This window comes from Oncorhynchus tshawytscha, linkage group LG29 (genome assembly GCF_018296145.1).
Source record: "Oncorhynchus tshawytscha isolate Ot180627B linkage group LG29, Otsh_v2.0, whole genome shotgun sequence".
Lineage (NCBI taxonomy): Eukaryota > Metazoa > Chordata > Actinopteri > Salmoniformes > Salmonidae > Oncorhynchus > Oncorhynchus tshawytscha.
Genome location: NC_056457.1, coordinates 23,048,200 through 23,065,658, shown reverse-complemented (window position 1 = coordinate 23,065,658; position 17,459 = coordinate 23,048,200). Strand labels below are relative to the sequence as shown.

General features: G+C 44.1%; 1 protein-coding gene across 3 annotated transcripts in view; it reads right to left on the bottom strand.

The window, feature by feature from the left end:
* Window positions 1–17,459, bottom strand: part of LOC112233603 (brefeldin A-inhibited guanine nucleotide-exchange protein 1) — a 105,510-nt gene that overhangs the window by 38,064 nt on the left and 49,987 nt on the right. For all 3 annotated transcript variants that reach the window (XM_042308903.1, XM_042308904.1, XM_042308905.1), the window contains 4 exons: window positions 13,803–14,217; window positions 8,082–8,198; window positions 7,489–7,715; window positions 6,812–6,945 (listed from right to left, as the gene is read on the bottom strand). In XM_042308903.1, coding sequence (XP_042164837.1) covers window positions 6,812–6,945; window positions 7,489–7,715; window positions 8,082–8,198; window positions 13,803–14,217 — 893 coding nt within the window. The remainder of the gene's footprint in view (window positions 1–6,811; window positions 6,946–7,488; window positions 7,716–8,081; window positions 8,199–13,802; window positions 14,218–17,459) is intronic.

Here is a 17,459-nt window from a genome sequence, read left to right as displayed (position 1 = left end):
ATTCATGTGTGGGGTTGCTTCTCAGCCAAGGGAGTGGGATCACTCACAATTCTGCCTAAGAACACAGCCATGAATAAAGAATAGTACCAACACATCCGCCGAGAGCGACTTCTCCCAACCATCCGGGAACAGTTTGGTGATGAACAATGCCTTTTCCAGCATGATGGAGCATCTTGCCATAAGGCAAAAGTGATAACTAAGTGGCTCGGGGAACAAAACATCGATATTTTGGGTCCATGGCCAGGAAACTCCCCAGACCTTAATCCCATTGAGAACTTGTGTTCAATCCTCAAGAGGCAGGTAGACAAATAGAAACCCACAAATTCTGACTAACTCCAAGCATGGATTATGCAAAAATGGGCTGCCATCAGTCAATATTACTTCCAAAAATAGATCAACACAATTCATACAGAAACTATCTGTTACACTGTAGTTAGGGCATCTGCATAATAGATCATTATAGCATATTGTCCATACTGTCTCAATCTAGTCCGACCCATATTTCTGAACAGCTATATGATGGAGAAGTAGGAACCCAACAGATTTGTTTGTCATCTTATTTGCTCTGACTGGCTTCCTCTCTGTAATGTTCCCTAGCCCTCCTCCACTGACAGACTGATAGTAAATGTAGCATACAGAAATATGGAACTGCTTCTCTGACTCACAGAAATATGGCCTGATTCTCCCCAGGCGCATGGAGCGCAGAGGAAACCTGACACAACTTTATCATTTCAGCTTGGCCTGGAAAGGGGAAGCGTGTGCAACCAAAATGCAAATTTTCCGTACAATAACAAATCAACAATTTGAACAAAACATCTAATAACTGAGCCATGAACAACAAGACCGATGACCTAGGGTTTTGAATGTTTGAAGTGTCTTTATATGCTAACCATAAATCATGTGTGTGTGTGTGTGTGTGTGTGTGTGTGTGTGTGTGTGTGTGTGTGTGTGTGTGTGTGTGTGTGTGTTGTTGTGTGTGTGTGTGTGTTGTTCATAGTCAGTGGATTGAACTGAGCATGCCATGCAGACTTGGTGTATGAAACCATTTCACTGTTGACTCACTTTAGGCCTTATCCCACTGCATTGTTCTTAGCCCTGGGCAAAGACTGGCCCTGGGCAAAGACTGGCCCTGGGCAAAGACTGGCCCTGGGCAAAGACTGGCCCTGGGCAAAGACTGGCCCTGGACAAAGACTGGCCCCGGACAAAGACTGGCCCCGGACAAAGACTGGCCCCGGACAAAGACTGGCCCCAGGCTAAGACTGGCCCAGGGCTAGATTATCCTGCATTCACGCAAGCATGTGTTAACCCTGGGCTAAGCTTTAGCCCTGGGCTGAGGTTTCACACTTGTATTCCAAAGCCTTGGGCTTACGGACAAACACACATGCTACCAGTGGTGGAAAAAGTACTCAACTGTCATACTTGAGTAAAAGTAAAGATACCTTAATAGAAAATATAAATAGTAAAGTACAGAAACTTTTGACATGTGATATCGCCCCTGTACAGCAAATGCTGTGCACTGAAGAGACATCAACCTTTCTGATCCAAAGCAAAGTTATGCAACAAGATTATTATCATGGATAGCTATATACAATTATAAACCGGGTGGTTCGAGCCCTGAAAGCTGACTGACTGAAAGCCGTTGTATATCAGACCGTATACCATGGATATGACCCCATTTTTTTTTTTTACCTAGTCTAATTATGTTGGTAACCAGTTTATAATAGCAACAAGGCCTCTGGGGTGTGTGGTATATGGCCAATATACCATGGCTGAGGTGCCTGTATCCAGGCACTTCGCGTTGCGTCTAGCATAAGAACAGCCCTTAGCCGTGGTATATTTAAGGGATAATCAATGAGGGGCTATGCGTCCTATGGAAAATAATGAACGATGTGGAAGGTGTGTTCTATGACCCGCTAGAGGAGTTCTACTCCACTAGAGCATCCATCTATGGAACACATCTTCCACTCCATAGCAACCAATGTTCTTGCACAGATGAAAGTACTTTGTTTTTTTGTCAGGTTTTGGCCCTCAGATAGGAGGATGAAATAGTATAAATGTACTTATTAAAATACCATACAGAACTCATCACAGGCATCAAAAGCACATGCACATTTTGTGAAAGTGCAGCTTTTGTGATTGGACAGAGAAAAATTCTATGCATTGTTCTGGACCCCATTTCACAATTGCCATTTTGGCACCATGTTTCTGAGGCTAGCCCTGAAAATTCAGCGCTAACCCTGCTAGCAAGACCAGCTAGCCCTGGGATAAGGTTGGTGCTTGCCCACTTTAGAATACGTGAACAATCGCTTAGCTCAGAGCTAAAGAGGGGGCTACGGTGCAGTGTGACATCGCCTTTGGTCTGCTTCCTTAAAGTGAATTTAAGGTAACAAAAATAGCAAGGCAAACACACAAAACTTGAATCCTTTATTAACTAATTACAACAGCAGGATTCAATACTGATTTAGTCTTTCTAATCCATAATAAGACTGAGTTCAAAGCATCTGTTGTGATATGTACAGCTGATCTCCAGATAAAGCAGGTCTCCTGTGTGTCATCCTCCTGTGTGTCATCCTCCTGTGTGTCATCCTGTGTGTCATCCGGGTATCTTTCAAAGAAAGGCTAAATCTGCACACTAGTAGCTCCAATGCAATAATGAATTTACCAACGTTTAGACAGCAAGCTGTCTTTATCAGGGTTATCACCTGGGCCAGTCATGGAGTAAATCTCTGTGGATGAAAAGGCCTTCTGTCTGACAGACACTTAGCACAGCCCTCTCAGTCCCGTCTGACAACAGCCCGTGATCAACAGGGTTCCATTCCACCATTGTCTGGATGGAACGTGTCTTTTGTGCTCTGAGACAGAATCCCGACAACACCATCAGAACAGAGCAGAGTGTTAGTCCACAAAGCTCATGGGAAGAATGATAGAGATGGGAGACTGAAACAGTCAGAATTGAGTTACCATATAGAAACCAGATTCAGGAAATCCTGTTATGTAAACACAGCTATCAGATTCAGCAAATCAAATGCCTCTTCGAATGCAACAAGCTCAGCAAAACATACTGTAGAAAACCCAAATGTGATCTCACTTGTAGGGAGGCAAAATCAGATTACACACACATATACATACAGTTGAAGTTGGAAGTTTACATACACTTGTTTGGAGTATACGTAAACAAAGTACGTTCATCTCTAGGAGACAGAACAAGTCTCCTTCCTGAGCAGTATGCCGGCTTCGTGGTCCCATGGTGTTTATACTTGCGTACTATTGTTTGTACAGATGAACGTGGTACCTTAAGGCATTTGGAAATTGTTCCCAAGTATGAAGCAGACTTGTGGAGGTCACAATTTCTTTTCTGAGGGCTTGGCTGATTTCTTTTGATTTTCCCATGATGTCAAGCAAAGAGGCATTATCTACCAAGAGAATTCTCTTCGATTATAAATCACAGCCGCATATATTCCAAGACTCCCTAAATTCTATCATCATATCGATTGTGCTACCAGGGCTGGTAAAACCCTGGATCATTGTTACTCTAACTACCGTGAAGCATATAAGGCCCTCCCCCGCCCTCCTTTCGGAAAAGCTGACCACGACTCCATTTTGTTGCTCCCTGCCTATAGACAGAGACTAAAACATGACTCCCGCGCTCAGGTCTGTTCAACGCTGGTCCAACCAATCTGATTCCAAGCTTCAAGATTGCTTCGATCACGTGGATTGGGATATGTTCAGCATTGCGTCAAACAACAACATTGATGAATACGCTGATTTGGTGTGCGAGTTTATTAGCAAGTGCATCGGCGATGTCGTACCCACAGCAGCTATTAAAACCTTCCCAAACCAGAAACCGTGGATTGATGGCAGCATTCGCACGAAACTGAAAGCACAAACCACTGCTTTTAACCAGGGCAAGGTGACCAGAAACATGATTGAATACAAACAGTGTAGCTATTCCTGCCGCAAGGCAATCAAACAAGCTAAGCGGCAGTATAGAGACAAAGTAGAGTCGCAATTCAATGGCTCAGACACAAGAGGTATGTGGCAGGGTCTACAGTCAATCATGGATTACAAAAAGAAAACCAGCCCCGTCACGGACCAGGACGTCTTGCTCCCAGACAGACTAAACAACTTCTTTGCTCGATTTGAAGACAATACAGTGTCACTGACACGGCCCGCTACCAAAACCTGCGGACTCTCCTTCACTGCAGCCGACATGAGTAAAACATTTAAATGTGTTAACCCTCGCAAGGCTGCAGGCCCAGGCGGCATCCCTAGCCGCGTCCTCAAGGCATGCGCAGACCAGCTGGCTGGTGTGTTTACGGACACATTCAATCAATCCTTATCCCAGTCTGCTGTTCCCACATACTTCAAGAGGGCCACCATTGTTCCTGTTCCCAAGAAAGCTAAGGTAACTGAGCTAAATGACTACCGCCCCGTAGCACTCACTTCCGTCATCATGAAGTGCTTTGAGAGACTAGTCAAGGACCATATCACCTCCACCCTACCGGACACCCTAGACCCACTCCAATTTGCTTACCGCACCAATAGGTCTACAGACGACGCAATCACAACCACACTGCACACTGCCCTAACCCATCTGGACAAGAGGAATACCTATATGAGAATGCTGTTCATCAACTACAGCTCAGCATTTAACACCATAGTACCCTCCAAACTCGTCATCAAGTTCGAGACCCTGGGTCTCGACCCCGCCATGTGGAACTGGGTACTGGAATTCCTAACAGGCTACCCCCAGGTGGTGAGGGTAGGTAACAACATCTCCACCCCGCTGATCCTCAACACTGGGGCCCCACAAGGGTGCGTTCTGAGCCCTCTCCTGTACTCCCTGTTCACCCACAACTGCGTGGCCATGCACGCCTCCAAATCAATCATCAAGTTTGCAGACGACACTACAGTGGTAGGCTTGATTACCAACAACGACGAGACGGCCTTCGGAGTGTGGTGTCAGGAAAATAACCTCACACTCAACGTCAAAAAAACAAAGGAGATGATAGTGGACTTCAGGAAACAGCAGAGGGAGCAACCCCTATCCACATTGACGGGACAGTAGTGGGGAGGGTAGTAAGTTTTAAGTTCCTCGGCGTACACATCACGGACAAACTGAATTGGTCCACCCACACAGACAGCGTGGTGAAGAAGGCGCAGCAGCCTCTTCAATCTCAGGAGGCTGAAGAAATTCGGCTTGTCACAATCGAGAGCATCCTGTCGGGCTGTATCACCGCCTGGTACGGCAACTGCTCCGCCCACAACCATAAGGTTCTCGAGAGGGTAGTGAGATCTGCACAACGCATCACCGGGGGTAAACTACCTGCCCTCCAGGACACCTACACCACCCGATGTCACAGGAAGGCCATAAAGATCATCAAGGACAACAACCACCCGAGCCACTGCCTGTTCACCCGCTATCATCCAGAAGGCGAGGTCAGTACAGGTGCATCAAAGCGGGGACCGAAAGACTGAAAAACAGCTTCCATCTCAAGGCCATCAGACTGTTAAACAGCCACCACTAATATTGAGTGGCTGCTGCCAACATACTGACTCAACTCCAGCAACTTTAATATTGGAAGAATTGATGTAGAAAATGTGTCACTAGCCCCTTTAAACAATGCCAATATAATGTTTACATACCCTACATTACTCATCTCATATGTATATACTGTACTCAATACCATCTACTGCATCTTGCCTATGCCGTTCTGTACCATCACTCATTCATATATCTTTATGTACATATCCTTTATCCCTTTACACTTGTGTGTATAAGGTAGTAGTTTTGGAATTGTTAGTTAGATTACACGTTGGTTATTACTGCAATGTTGGAACTAAAAGCACAAGCATTTCGCTACACTCGCATTAACATCTGCTAACCATGTGTATGTGACAATTTTGGTTGTTGATTTGATTGATTTAGATTTGATTTGAGTTTGAAGGAAGGCCTTGAAATACATCCACAGGTACCTCCAATTGACTCAAATTATGTCAATTAGCCTATCAGAAGCTTCTAAAGCCATGACATCATTTTCTGGAATTTTCCAAGCTGTTTAAAAGCACAGTCAACTTAGTGTATGTAAACTTCTGACCCACTGGAATTGTGACGCAGTGAATTATAAGTTAAATAATCTGTCTGTAAACAATTTTTGGAAAAATTACTTGTGTCATGCTCAAAGTAGATGTCCTAACCGACTTGCCAAAACTATAGTTTGTTAACAAGAAATTTGTGGAGTGGATGAAAAACAACTTTTAATGACTCCAACCTAAGTTTATGTAAACCTCCGACTTCAACTGTATATATATATAGAGAGATATATATATATAGAGATATATATATATATATATATATAGAGAGAGATATATATATATATATATAGAGATATATATATATAGAGATATATATATATATATATAGATATATATATATATATATATATATATATATATAGAGATATATATATATAGAGATATATATATATATAGAGATATAGATATAGATACATTTTGTTTAAAAGAGGGAGAGGAAATAGGAAGAGGAAGGCTGTTTAACTGCAGGAGCACAAGAAGTGATCCAGAACCAATAATCAGCTGAGTGATGCTTCATACAAACACACACACAAACCGTCACAACACTCCCCACTAATAATAACTAGGCTACACTCCACGAGGCATGACTCACCTAAGGAACACACTCCAGAAATAAACCTGTAATACGCTACTAAGGCACTATAGCTACTGTTCCTCTATTCAATTATCTTAAACAAAACCATCATAAGCGTTCGGATACAAGAACTCATCTTACTTTGGGTCTGGGGGACCATCTGACAGAGGCTTCATGGACAGCTTGCAGAGCGATCTAAACACTAGGAAGGCATCCTTCTGGAGAATGTGGGAGAACTTAGCACCTGGTACTGGTCCTGTGGTCGCTCCCGACTCCTAATGCAGAAACACAAACAGATGATCAACATCAAAAACTTTTAATCAAGGCTCAAGAGTAAATTATCATTACTTGTGATCAAAAATGTATTTTACACTTGACACAAAGGCTTTGAAATAAAATAGTTCTTATTAGCAGATCTGTTCAACCTTGATCATGTAAGACTGTAATCATAGATAATTACATCCAGTGCTCAGACTTACTTATAATAACCTGAGAAGCTGAAAAGAGAGGAGATGTTAGAGTATCTATTAATCATGTTGGAATCAACCCCGACTGGCAGACAGACACTTTGATCTGCAGTAGCACAGAGATTGAATAGCCCCTTCCCTCATGGACTCACTTTAATTCCTCATGTTACCAATGACTTTCCAATTTCCTTTTTACAAATTGATAAACACTTTAAACGCAATAAAAAAAATGCAATAACAGTTTTATACTTCTGCTAAAACAGACAGACTGACAGACACCCAGGCTAGCACAAAACTACTTTGTTGAGCAGAGTGTGTAACCAAGGTGACAGTCAGGTCAGTCCCGCTCACCTGTGTATCATTAGAGGAGACAGACAGCCTGTCATCGGGCAGCGACGGAGGGAAGCTGGCAGAGATGGGCGTGCCGGGGATTCCATTGGCGTGGACGTTCTCGCTGTCCCCCTCGTCTTCTACCATCTCTGTGATCGCTGTTGCCTTGGTGATGACCTCATTGATGACCTTAGCAGGTTCCGTGACCTCTGTGGGCAGCTCGGTCTCACCAGCGGACTCCATGGCATCTGAACACATATGAACAGGTTTCAGGCATTGCCCTTTGGAGTGGTTTAGTATGCAGGGGTCAAAATAGCACTGAGACACACAACTCTCGCTCTCTCTAGGTAGGACAAAAAAGCTAACACATAGTGACGTCTTCAACAAATTTTCATTCGAAAATGATTAGTATCAGAAAAACTCCCCCACCCCTGGGTGCATGTTTTGGTGTTTGCCCTAGAAATACACAGCTGATTCAAATAACAAACTTATCATCACATTTTGATGATTTGAATCATCTGTGTACTGCTGGGCTCAGGACTGTGTTGGGGGAAACCCTGAGTTAACTGACAGCAGACAGAAATCTTATTTCAGATCCAGAGAGTGACTCTTACCTCCAACAACAGTGTTGACGACCTCTTGTAGGATGCTCTGGACGATCTCCTGGGGTTTCTCCTCATAGTTAGGCTCCTCCCCCTCCTCTACTGCTTCCTGATCATGCTGAGCGGCACCTTGAACACAGGACAAGTAAAACTTTAGTCAAAGTACATTCAAAAAGGACCTCAATAAACTTTAAAAATGTAAGAAGAGAACAGTAAACTGGCAGAATGAGTAACGAACTCGTTTTCTCTGAGAGAGGCATTACCCTTTGACTTCAAAGTTGACAAGATAAACAGTCGTCACTGGCATCAGCTATCACATCTTCACTGAATAAATTGAGCATATGTGTGTGTGTGTGTGTGTGTGTGTGTGTTGAAAGCACGGAGTAATTTGCTAACAAAATGATTATTGAATCTTTGGCTGCATCTCCACTCACTGGGTGCCAAACTCTTCTATCCTCTCTCCCATTCAATCACTAATGAAAGGTTTTATGCAGGTTATTTTCTTTAAACTACTTCATTAATGTCTAAAGAGAAAGATGTCTCATCAAATGCTTATTTAACACAGACTAAATATTCTACCAATATTGAGTACATGAAAATCTCAAGTTTGAGGCTTTGTTACTGTCTAAAGCAGCCAAGATACCAGTCTAGAACAATACCCTGGTTGTGTCTATGATCAATACACTTCCATCCACTATGGTACAAAATACTGCGTGAGAATGAGAGTCCGTGTGAACTTCAACCTGACTGCCGATATGAGTATGATATGATAGACAAGGACACAGTGTGTCAGTGTATCTGTATGTGGTTCACCAAGTACTTCTCAGATAGAGTTGAGTGTGTCAAATCGGAGGGCCTGTTGTCCGGACTTCTGGCAGTCTCTATGGGGGTACCACTGGGTTCAATTCTCGGGCCGACTTACAGTGCCTTGCGAAAGTATTCGGCCCCCTTGAACTTTGTGACCTTTTGCCACATTTCAGGCTTCAAACATAAAGATATAAAACTGTATTTTTTTGTGAAGAATCAACAACAAGTGGGACACAATCATGAAGTGGAACGACATTTATTGGATATTTCAAACTTTTTTAAGAAATCAAAAACGGAAAAATTGGGCGTGCAAAATTATTCAGCCCCCTTAAGTTAATACTTTGTAGCGCCACCTTTTGCTGCGATTACAGCTGTAAGTCGCTTGGGGTATGTCTCTATCAGTTTTGCACATCGAGAGACTGAATTTTTTTCCCATTCCTCCTTGCAAAACAGCTCGAGCTCAGTGAGGTTGGATGGAGAGCATTTGTGAACAGCAGTTTTCAGTTCTTAAAAATACAGTTTTATATCTTTATGTTTGAAGCCTGAAATGTGGCAAAAGGTCGCAAAGTTCAAGGGGGCCGAATACTTTCGCAAGGCACTGTATCTCTGTATATATCAACCATGTCGCTCTTGCTGCGGGTGATTCCCTGATCCACCTCTACGCAGACAACACCATTCTGTATACATCTGGCCCTTCTTTGGACACTGTGTTAACAAACCTCGAAACGAGCTTCAATGCCATACAGCACTCCTTCCGTGGCCTCCAACTGCTCTTAAACGCTAGTAAAACTAAATGCATGCTTTTCGACCGATTGCTGCCCGCACCCGCCCGCTCGACTAGCATCACTACTCTGGAGGGTTTTGACTTAGAATATGGGGACAACTACAAATACCTAGGTGTCTGGTTAGACTGTAAACTCTCCTTCCAGACTCATATTAAACATCTCCAATCCAAAATTAAATCTAGAATCGGCTTCCTATTTCGCAACAAAGCCTCCTTCACTCACGCTGCCAAATTTACCCTCGTAAAACTGACTATCCTACCAATCCTCGACTTCGGCAATGTCATTTACAAAATAGCCTACAACACTCTACTCAGCAAACTGGATGCAGTCTATCACAGTGCCATCTGTTTTGTCACCAAAGCCCCATATACCACCCACCACTGCGACCTGTATGCTCTCGTTGGCTGGCCCTCACTACATATTAGTCGCCAGACCCACTGGCTCCAGGTCATCTATAAGTCTTTGCTAGGTAAAGCTCTGCCTTATCCAGCTCACTGGTCACGATAACAACACCCACCTGGAGCACGCGCTCCAGCAGCATATTTCACTGGTCATCCCCAAAGCCAACTGTAACGGCGTTCGTCTGTTGAAGGAGAGTCGGACCAAAATGCAGCGTGGTGGTTACTCATGTTCTTTAATGAAAAAATAGCGATACATGAAATAACTAAATAAATACAAAAACAACAAACGAAACGTGAAAACCTAATTACAGCCTATCTGGTGAACACTACACAGAGACAGGAACAATCACCCAGAAAAACACTCACAGAATATGGCTGCCTAAATATGGTTCCCAATCAGAGACAACGATAATCACCTGACTCTGATTGAGAACCGCCTCAGGCAGCCATAGACTACGTAGACACCCCACAAAACCCCTAGGACAAAAACACACCACAATAACCCATGTCACACCCTGGCCTGACCAAATAATTAAAGAAAACACAAAATACTAAGACCAAGGCGTGACACCAACACCTCATTTGTCCGCCTTTCCTTACAGTTCTCTTCTGCCAATGACTGGAACGAATTGCAAAAATCACTGAAGTTGGAGACTTCTATCTCCCTCACTAACTTTAAGCATCAGCTATCTGAGCAGCTTACCAATCACTGCAGCTGTACACAGCCCATCTGTAAATAGCCCACCCAATCTACCTAACTCATCCCCATATTGTCTTTACTTACTTTTCTCTTTTTACCATTATTTCTACTTGCACATCATCATCTGCACATATATCACTCCAGTCTTAATTTGCTAAATTGTAATTACTCGCTACTATGGTCTATTTATTTCCTTACCTCACGCCATTTGCACACACTATATATAGATTTATTTTCCTTCTATTGTGTTATTGACTGTACGTTTGTTTATTCCATGTGAGAGTGTTGTCTGTGTTGTTGTTTGTGTCGCACTGCTTTGCTATATCTTGGCCAGGTCGCAGCTGTAAATGAGAACTGGCCTACCTGGTTTAATAAAGGTGAAATAAAAAAATAATTTAAAAAATGTCTGCTCTAAGATGAAGCTCACTCTGTGATGCTGCTCTGGCCTGGCAGGTTGAGGGGAGTAACAGATTACATGTAATCATTTACAAGCAAGGGATTACAAAAACTGGCAATTGTAATCGTTACATAACCAGCTAAAATACTGTATTCAGATTACAGATACTTTTGAAAAACTAGATGATTTACTTCGAGGATTACTTTTAAAAAGGATGTTTGGAAAAAAAAATGTTTGGCACTTCTCTATTTACTGAATGACATTCAAATCAGCATTGAAAAAAGGCAGAAGTTTAAGTTTGTTCCACCTGAGCGAGTCTGAACACAAGTCAGAGACCACTATGATGATACACCAAATGTGTTTGTTGGATCGAGGGAACTCTCTGGTATGCAATCTGGTTTCCACTCAGGTTATGGATGTGTCACTGCAACCTTAAAGGTCCTCAATGATGTCACCATTGCCCTTGATTCTAAGCAATGTTGTGCTGCTATTTTTATTGACTTGGCCAAAGCTTTTGATACGGTAGACCATTCCATTCTTGTGGGCCGGCTAAGAAGTATTGGTGTCTCTGAGGGGTCTTTGTCCTGGTTTGCTAACTACCTCTCTCAAAGAGTGCAGTGTATAAAGTCAGAAAATCTGCTGTCTCAGCCACTGCCTGTCACCAAGGGAGCACCCCAAGGCTCAATCCTAGGCCCCACGCTCTTCTTAATTTACATTAACAACATACATCAACAACATAGCAGTAGGAAGCTCTCTCATCCATTTATATGCAGATGATACAGTCTTATACTCAGATTGCCCCTCCCCGGAATTTGTGTTATATGCTCTACAACAAAGCTTTCTTAGTGTCCAACAAGCTTTCTCTACCCTTAATCTTGTTCTAAACACCTCCAAAACAAAGGTCATGTGGTTTGGTAAGAAGAACGCCCCTCTTCCCACAGGTGTAATTACTACTTCTGAGGGTTTAGAGCTTGAGGAAGTCACCTCTTACAAGTACTTGGGAGTATGGCTAGATTGTACACTGTCCATCTCTTAGCACATATCAAAGCTGCAGGCTAAAGTTAAATCTAGACTTGGTTTCCTCTATCATAAATCGCTCCTCTTTCACCCCAGCTGCCAAACTAACCCTGATTCAGATGACCATCCTACCCATGCTATATTATGGAGACATAATTTATAGATCAGCAGGCAAAGGTGCTCTTGAGCAGCTAGATGTTCTTTCAGATTTGCCACCAATGCTCCTTATAGGACACATCACTGCACTCTATACTCCTCTGTAAACTGGTCATCTCTGTATACCCGTCGCAAGACCCACGGGTTGATGCTTATTTATAAAACCATCTTAGGCCTCACTTCCCCCTATCTGAGATATCTACTGCAGCCCTCATCATCCACATACAACACCCGTTCTGCCAGTCACATTCTGTTAAAGGTCCCCAAAGCACACACATCCCTGGGTCACTCGTCTTTTCAGCTTGCTGCAGTTAACGACTGAAACGAGCTGCAATAAACACTCAAACTGGACAGTTTAATATCAATCTCTTCATTCAAAGACTCAATCATGGACACTCTTACTGACAGTTGTGGCTGCTTTGCGTGATGCATTGTTGTCTCTACCTTCTTGCCCTTTGTGCTGGTGTCTGTGCCCAATAATGTTTATACCATGTTTTGTGCTGCTACCATGATGTTTTGCTACCATGTTGTTGTCATGTTGTGATGCTACCATGCTGTGTTGTCATGTGTTGCTGCCATGTTATGTTGTTGTCTTAGGTCTCTCTTTATGTAGTGTTGTCTCTTGTCGTGATGTGTCTTTTGTCCTATATTTATATGTTATTGATATATTATATATATATTTTTTTTAAACATTTTGCCTTTTTGTAGGCCGTCATTATAAATAATAATTTGTTCTTAACTGACTTGCATAGTTAAATAAAGGTTCAAGAATAAATAAATAAATACATTTAGCTATTTGTGCTATACGGATTGTGGTTGTTGTGGATGGCAGTTCACAAATCTAAATGTGTATTTGAACCCAATAATGGTTGAATTCAAGAAGTTTAAGCTGCCTATCAATCATTGTTTTTGAAACCAGTTGACAGCCAGTGAAAAATGTGCTCTTGCAACAACTGCATAGTGCAGACCCCAGCCTATGGAATAAAAGTAGGGGTTTTATTACTCAATCTAATTCATGCTTATTAAAAAATACATCCATAGACCTAATGGACACATGCTCAAACTCACACACTTTTGAGAGACTTAAAGGGGCAATCTGTAGTTGCTGCATCCATTTTATAAATTCTATATATTAATGTAAAGATATAATTTAAGCATATTATTATATGTAGTGGAAAGCGATGGGTTAGAAGAAGCCTAGACAACCAACCCATAAAGTAAAATTTAACATCTATATATGGCCAGCTATGTAAACTTTAACATTGATTTATCCTGCAATATATGCTGTTCAATTGGTAACATACTTTCAGATTACTTTCCCCTTAAGAGGTATTAGAAGAAGGCAAAAATATTACTTAATATAATCAGATTACGTGACTGAGTTTTGGTAATCCAAAAATGAATTAACCGATTACAATTTTGGACAGGTAACTAGTAACTGTAATGGATTACAATTAGAAGGTAACCTACCCAACCCTGTGGGCTGGTCTGCCTCTGTCTGGCGGTTCTCTGCTGTGCTGAACTCAGAGCCATTCACTGGGTTCGTGTTCTCATAAACCGCCCCCGGTTCCCCCTGCAATGCCTGCTCCTCCTCTGTGGCCCCCTGGCTCTCCTCCATGGCCCCCTGGCCCTCTTGGGGGTCCCCTGCCCCAGCCGTGCTGCCCTTAGAGGCCGGATCAGGTGTAGATGTGGATGGAGTGGAGGGGGTGGAGGTGGGCGTGGGTGTAGAGGGGGTGGTGGGGCCGTTGGCCTCCCGAGGAAGGCCCTTGGCTGTGGGATAGGTGTGCTGCTGGAGCTGGGGCGAGTCTTGTTCCTGTTCCTGTTGCTGGGTGACTGGGGAGTGCTGCCGGTGCTTCTCCCTCTCCATCTGCTTGGCCTCCTGGAGCTAGGGAGGGGAAGGGGATGGGACACAGACACACATCCAAAGACCAAGACAGAGTATAACCCAGCATAGCCACATACAACCAAACACACACAGACAAAGCCAAATTCACACACACACAGTCGCACACACAGAGAAACGTGTTAACATAATGTACACAAACTCATTAAATCAAATACAAGCCTGAACAAGTGCTCAAATGTTCCCTAAGGTTTTTCCGACCCCAAAGCCATTGTCAGATCAGAAAGCAACAAATGACAGCTTCGGAATCACCGTTTTCCAGGCGGAGACAGCAGTACACTGAGATTCTGCAAGGCTATTTTAACATCAGGACTGTCTAAAATGTGTTTATGAATGAGCAGTCATACGGTAGGACATGCTGTCAAAACAAGTATGAGCCAAAGCATCCCTTCATGCTTATATAAACTGGGCCATTTCAGTGCAGAGAAGGAGGCAAAGTATTTTTGGTCTAAAATGCATTCATTCTGCATGTTCTCCTGGTTGATGTATCACTGATGTTGATGTGTGTGAACGCTCATTTGAACCTATAAATATACACATCATAAACATTTCTGTTATAGTATACAGTGGCACGAGAATACACAATTCTAAGAAAATAACGTATTTCACTGAAAAATCTTAATTCTTTCAGCAAAGCTATCAATCAGGCTGCATGTGTAGTAGGGGTACTGCATGTATAGTAGAGGTACTGCATGTGTAGTAGGGGTGCTGCATGTATAGTAGGGGTACTGCGTGTGTAGTAGGGGTACTGCATGTGTAGTAGGGGTACTGCATGTGTAGTAGGGGTACTGCGTGTGTAGTAGGGGTGCTGCATGTATAGTAGAGGTACTGCATGTGTAGTAGGGGTGCTGCATGTATAGTAGGGGTACTGCGTGTGTAGTAGGGGTACTGCATGTGTAGTAGGGGTACTGCATGTGTAGTAGGGGTACTGCATGTGTAGTAGGGGTACTGCATGTGTAGTAGGGGTACTGCATGTATAGTAGGGGTACTGCGTGTGTAGTAGGGGTACTGCATGTGTAGTAGGGGTACTGCATGTGTAGTAGGGGTGCTGCATGTGTAGTAGGGGTGCTGCATGTGTAGTAGGGGGGGTACTGCATGTGTAGTAGGGGTGCTGCATGTGTAGTAGGGGTACTGCATGTGTAGTAGGGGTGCTGCATGTGTAGTAGGGGTGCTGCATGTGTAGTAGGGGTGCTGCATGTGTAGTAGGGGTACTGCATGTGTAGTAGGGGTACTGCATGTGTAGTAGGGGTACTGCATGTGTAGTAGGGGTGCTGCATGTGTTGTAGGGGTACTGCATGTGTAGTAGGGGTACTGCATGTGTAGTAGGGGTACTGCATGTGTAGTAGGGGTGTAGTAGGTGTGCAGCATGTGTAGTAGGTGTGCAGCCTGTGTAGTAGGTGTGCTGCATGTGTACTAGGTGTGCTGCATATGTACTAGGTGTGCTGCATGTGTGCTAGGTGTGCTGCATGTGTGCTAGGTGTGCTGCATGTGTACTAGGTGTGCTGCATGTGTAGTAGGGGTACTGCACGTATACTAGGTGTGCAGCCTATGTAGTAGGTGTGCAGCCTGTGTAGTAGATGTGTAGTAGGTGTGGAGCCTGTGTAGTAGGTGTGCAGCATGTGTAGTTGGTGAGCAACATGTGTAGTAGGTGTGCTGCATGTGTACTAGGTGTGCTGCATGTGTAGTTGGTGAGCAACATGTGTAGTAGGTGTGCTGCATGTGTGCTAGGTGTGCTGCATGTGTACTAGGTGTGCTGCATGTGTAGTAGGGGTGCTGCATGTGTGCTAGGTGTGCTGCATGTGTACTAGGTGTGTTGCATGTGTACTAGGTGTGCTGCATGTGTACTAGGTGTGCTGCATGTGTACTAGGTGTGCTGTATGTGTAGTAGGGGTGCTGCATGTGTACTAGGTGTGCTGCATGTGTACTAGGTGTGCACTAGGTGTGCTGCATGTGTAGTAGAGGTGCTGCATGTGTAGTAGAGGTGCTGCATGTGTAGTAGGTGTGCTGCATGTGTAGTAGGGGTGCTGCATGTATAGTAGTAGGGGTGCTGCATGTGTAGTAGGGGTACTGCATGTGTAGTAGGGGTGCTGCATGTGTACTAGGTGTGCTGCATGTGTAGTAGGGGTGCTGCATGTGTAGGTGTGGTACGTGTGTAGTAGTTGTGCTGCATATGTAGTAGGGGTGCTGCATGTGTAGTAGGGGTGCTGCATGTGTAGTAGGGGCGCTGCATGTGTAGTAGGGGTGCTGCATGTGTAGTAGGGGTACTGCATGTGTAGTAGGGGTGCTGCATGTGTAGTAGGGGTGCAGCATGTGTAGTAGGGGTGCTGCATGTGTAGGTGTGTGGCCGTGTGTAGTAGTTGTGCTGCATGTGTAGTAGGGGTACTGCATGTGTAGTAGGGGTGCTGCATGTGTAGTAGGGGTGCTGCATGTGTAGTAGTTGTGCTGCATGTGTAGTAGGGTACTGCATGTGTAGTAGGTGTGCAGCATGTGTAGTAGGTGTGTAGTAGGTGTGCAGCATGTGTAGTAGGTGTGGAGCCTGTGTAGTAGGTGTGCAGCCTGTGTAGTAGGTGTGCAGCCTGTGTAGTAGGTGTGCAGCCTGTGTAGTAGGTGTGCAGCCTGTGTAGTAGGTATGTAGTAGGTGTGCAGCCTGTGTAGTAGGTGTGTAGTAGGTGTGCAGCATGTGTAGTAGGTGTGCAGCCTGTGTAGTAGGTGTGCAGCCTGTGTAGTAGGTGTGCAGCCTGTGTAGTAGGTGTGCAGCCTGTGTAGTAGGTGTGCAGCCTGTGTAGTAGGTGTGTAGTAGGTGTGCAGCATGTGTAGTAGGTGTGCAGCATGTGTAGTAGGTGTGCTGCATGTGTAGTAGGTGTGCTGCATGTGTAGTAGGTGTGCTGCATGTGTAGTAGTAGGGGTGCTGCATGTGTAGTAGGGGTGCAGCATGTGTAGTAGGGGTGCAGCATGTGTAGGTGTGGTACGTGTGTAGTAGTTGTGCTGCATGTGTAGTAGGGGTGCTGCATGTGTACTAGGTGTGCTGCATGTGTAGTAGGGGTACTGCATGTGTACTAGGTGTGCTGCATGTGTAGTAGGGGTGCAGCATTTGTAGTAGGGGTACTGCATGTGCAGTAGGGGTACTGCATGTGTAGTAGGGGTACTGCATGTGTAGTAGGGGTGCTGCATGTGTAGTAGGGGTGCAGCATGTGTAGTAGGGGTGCTGCATGTGTAGGTGTGGT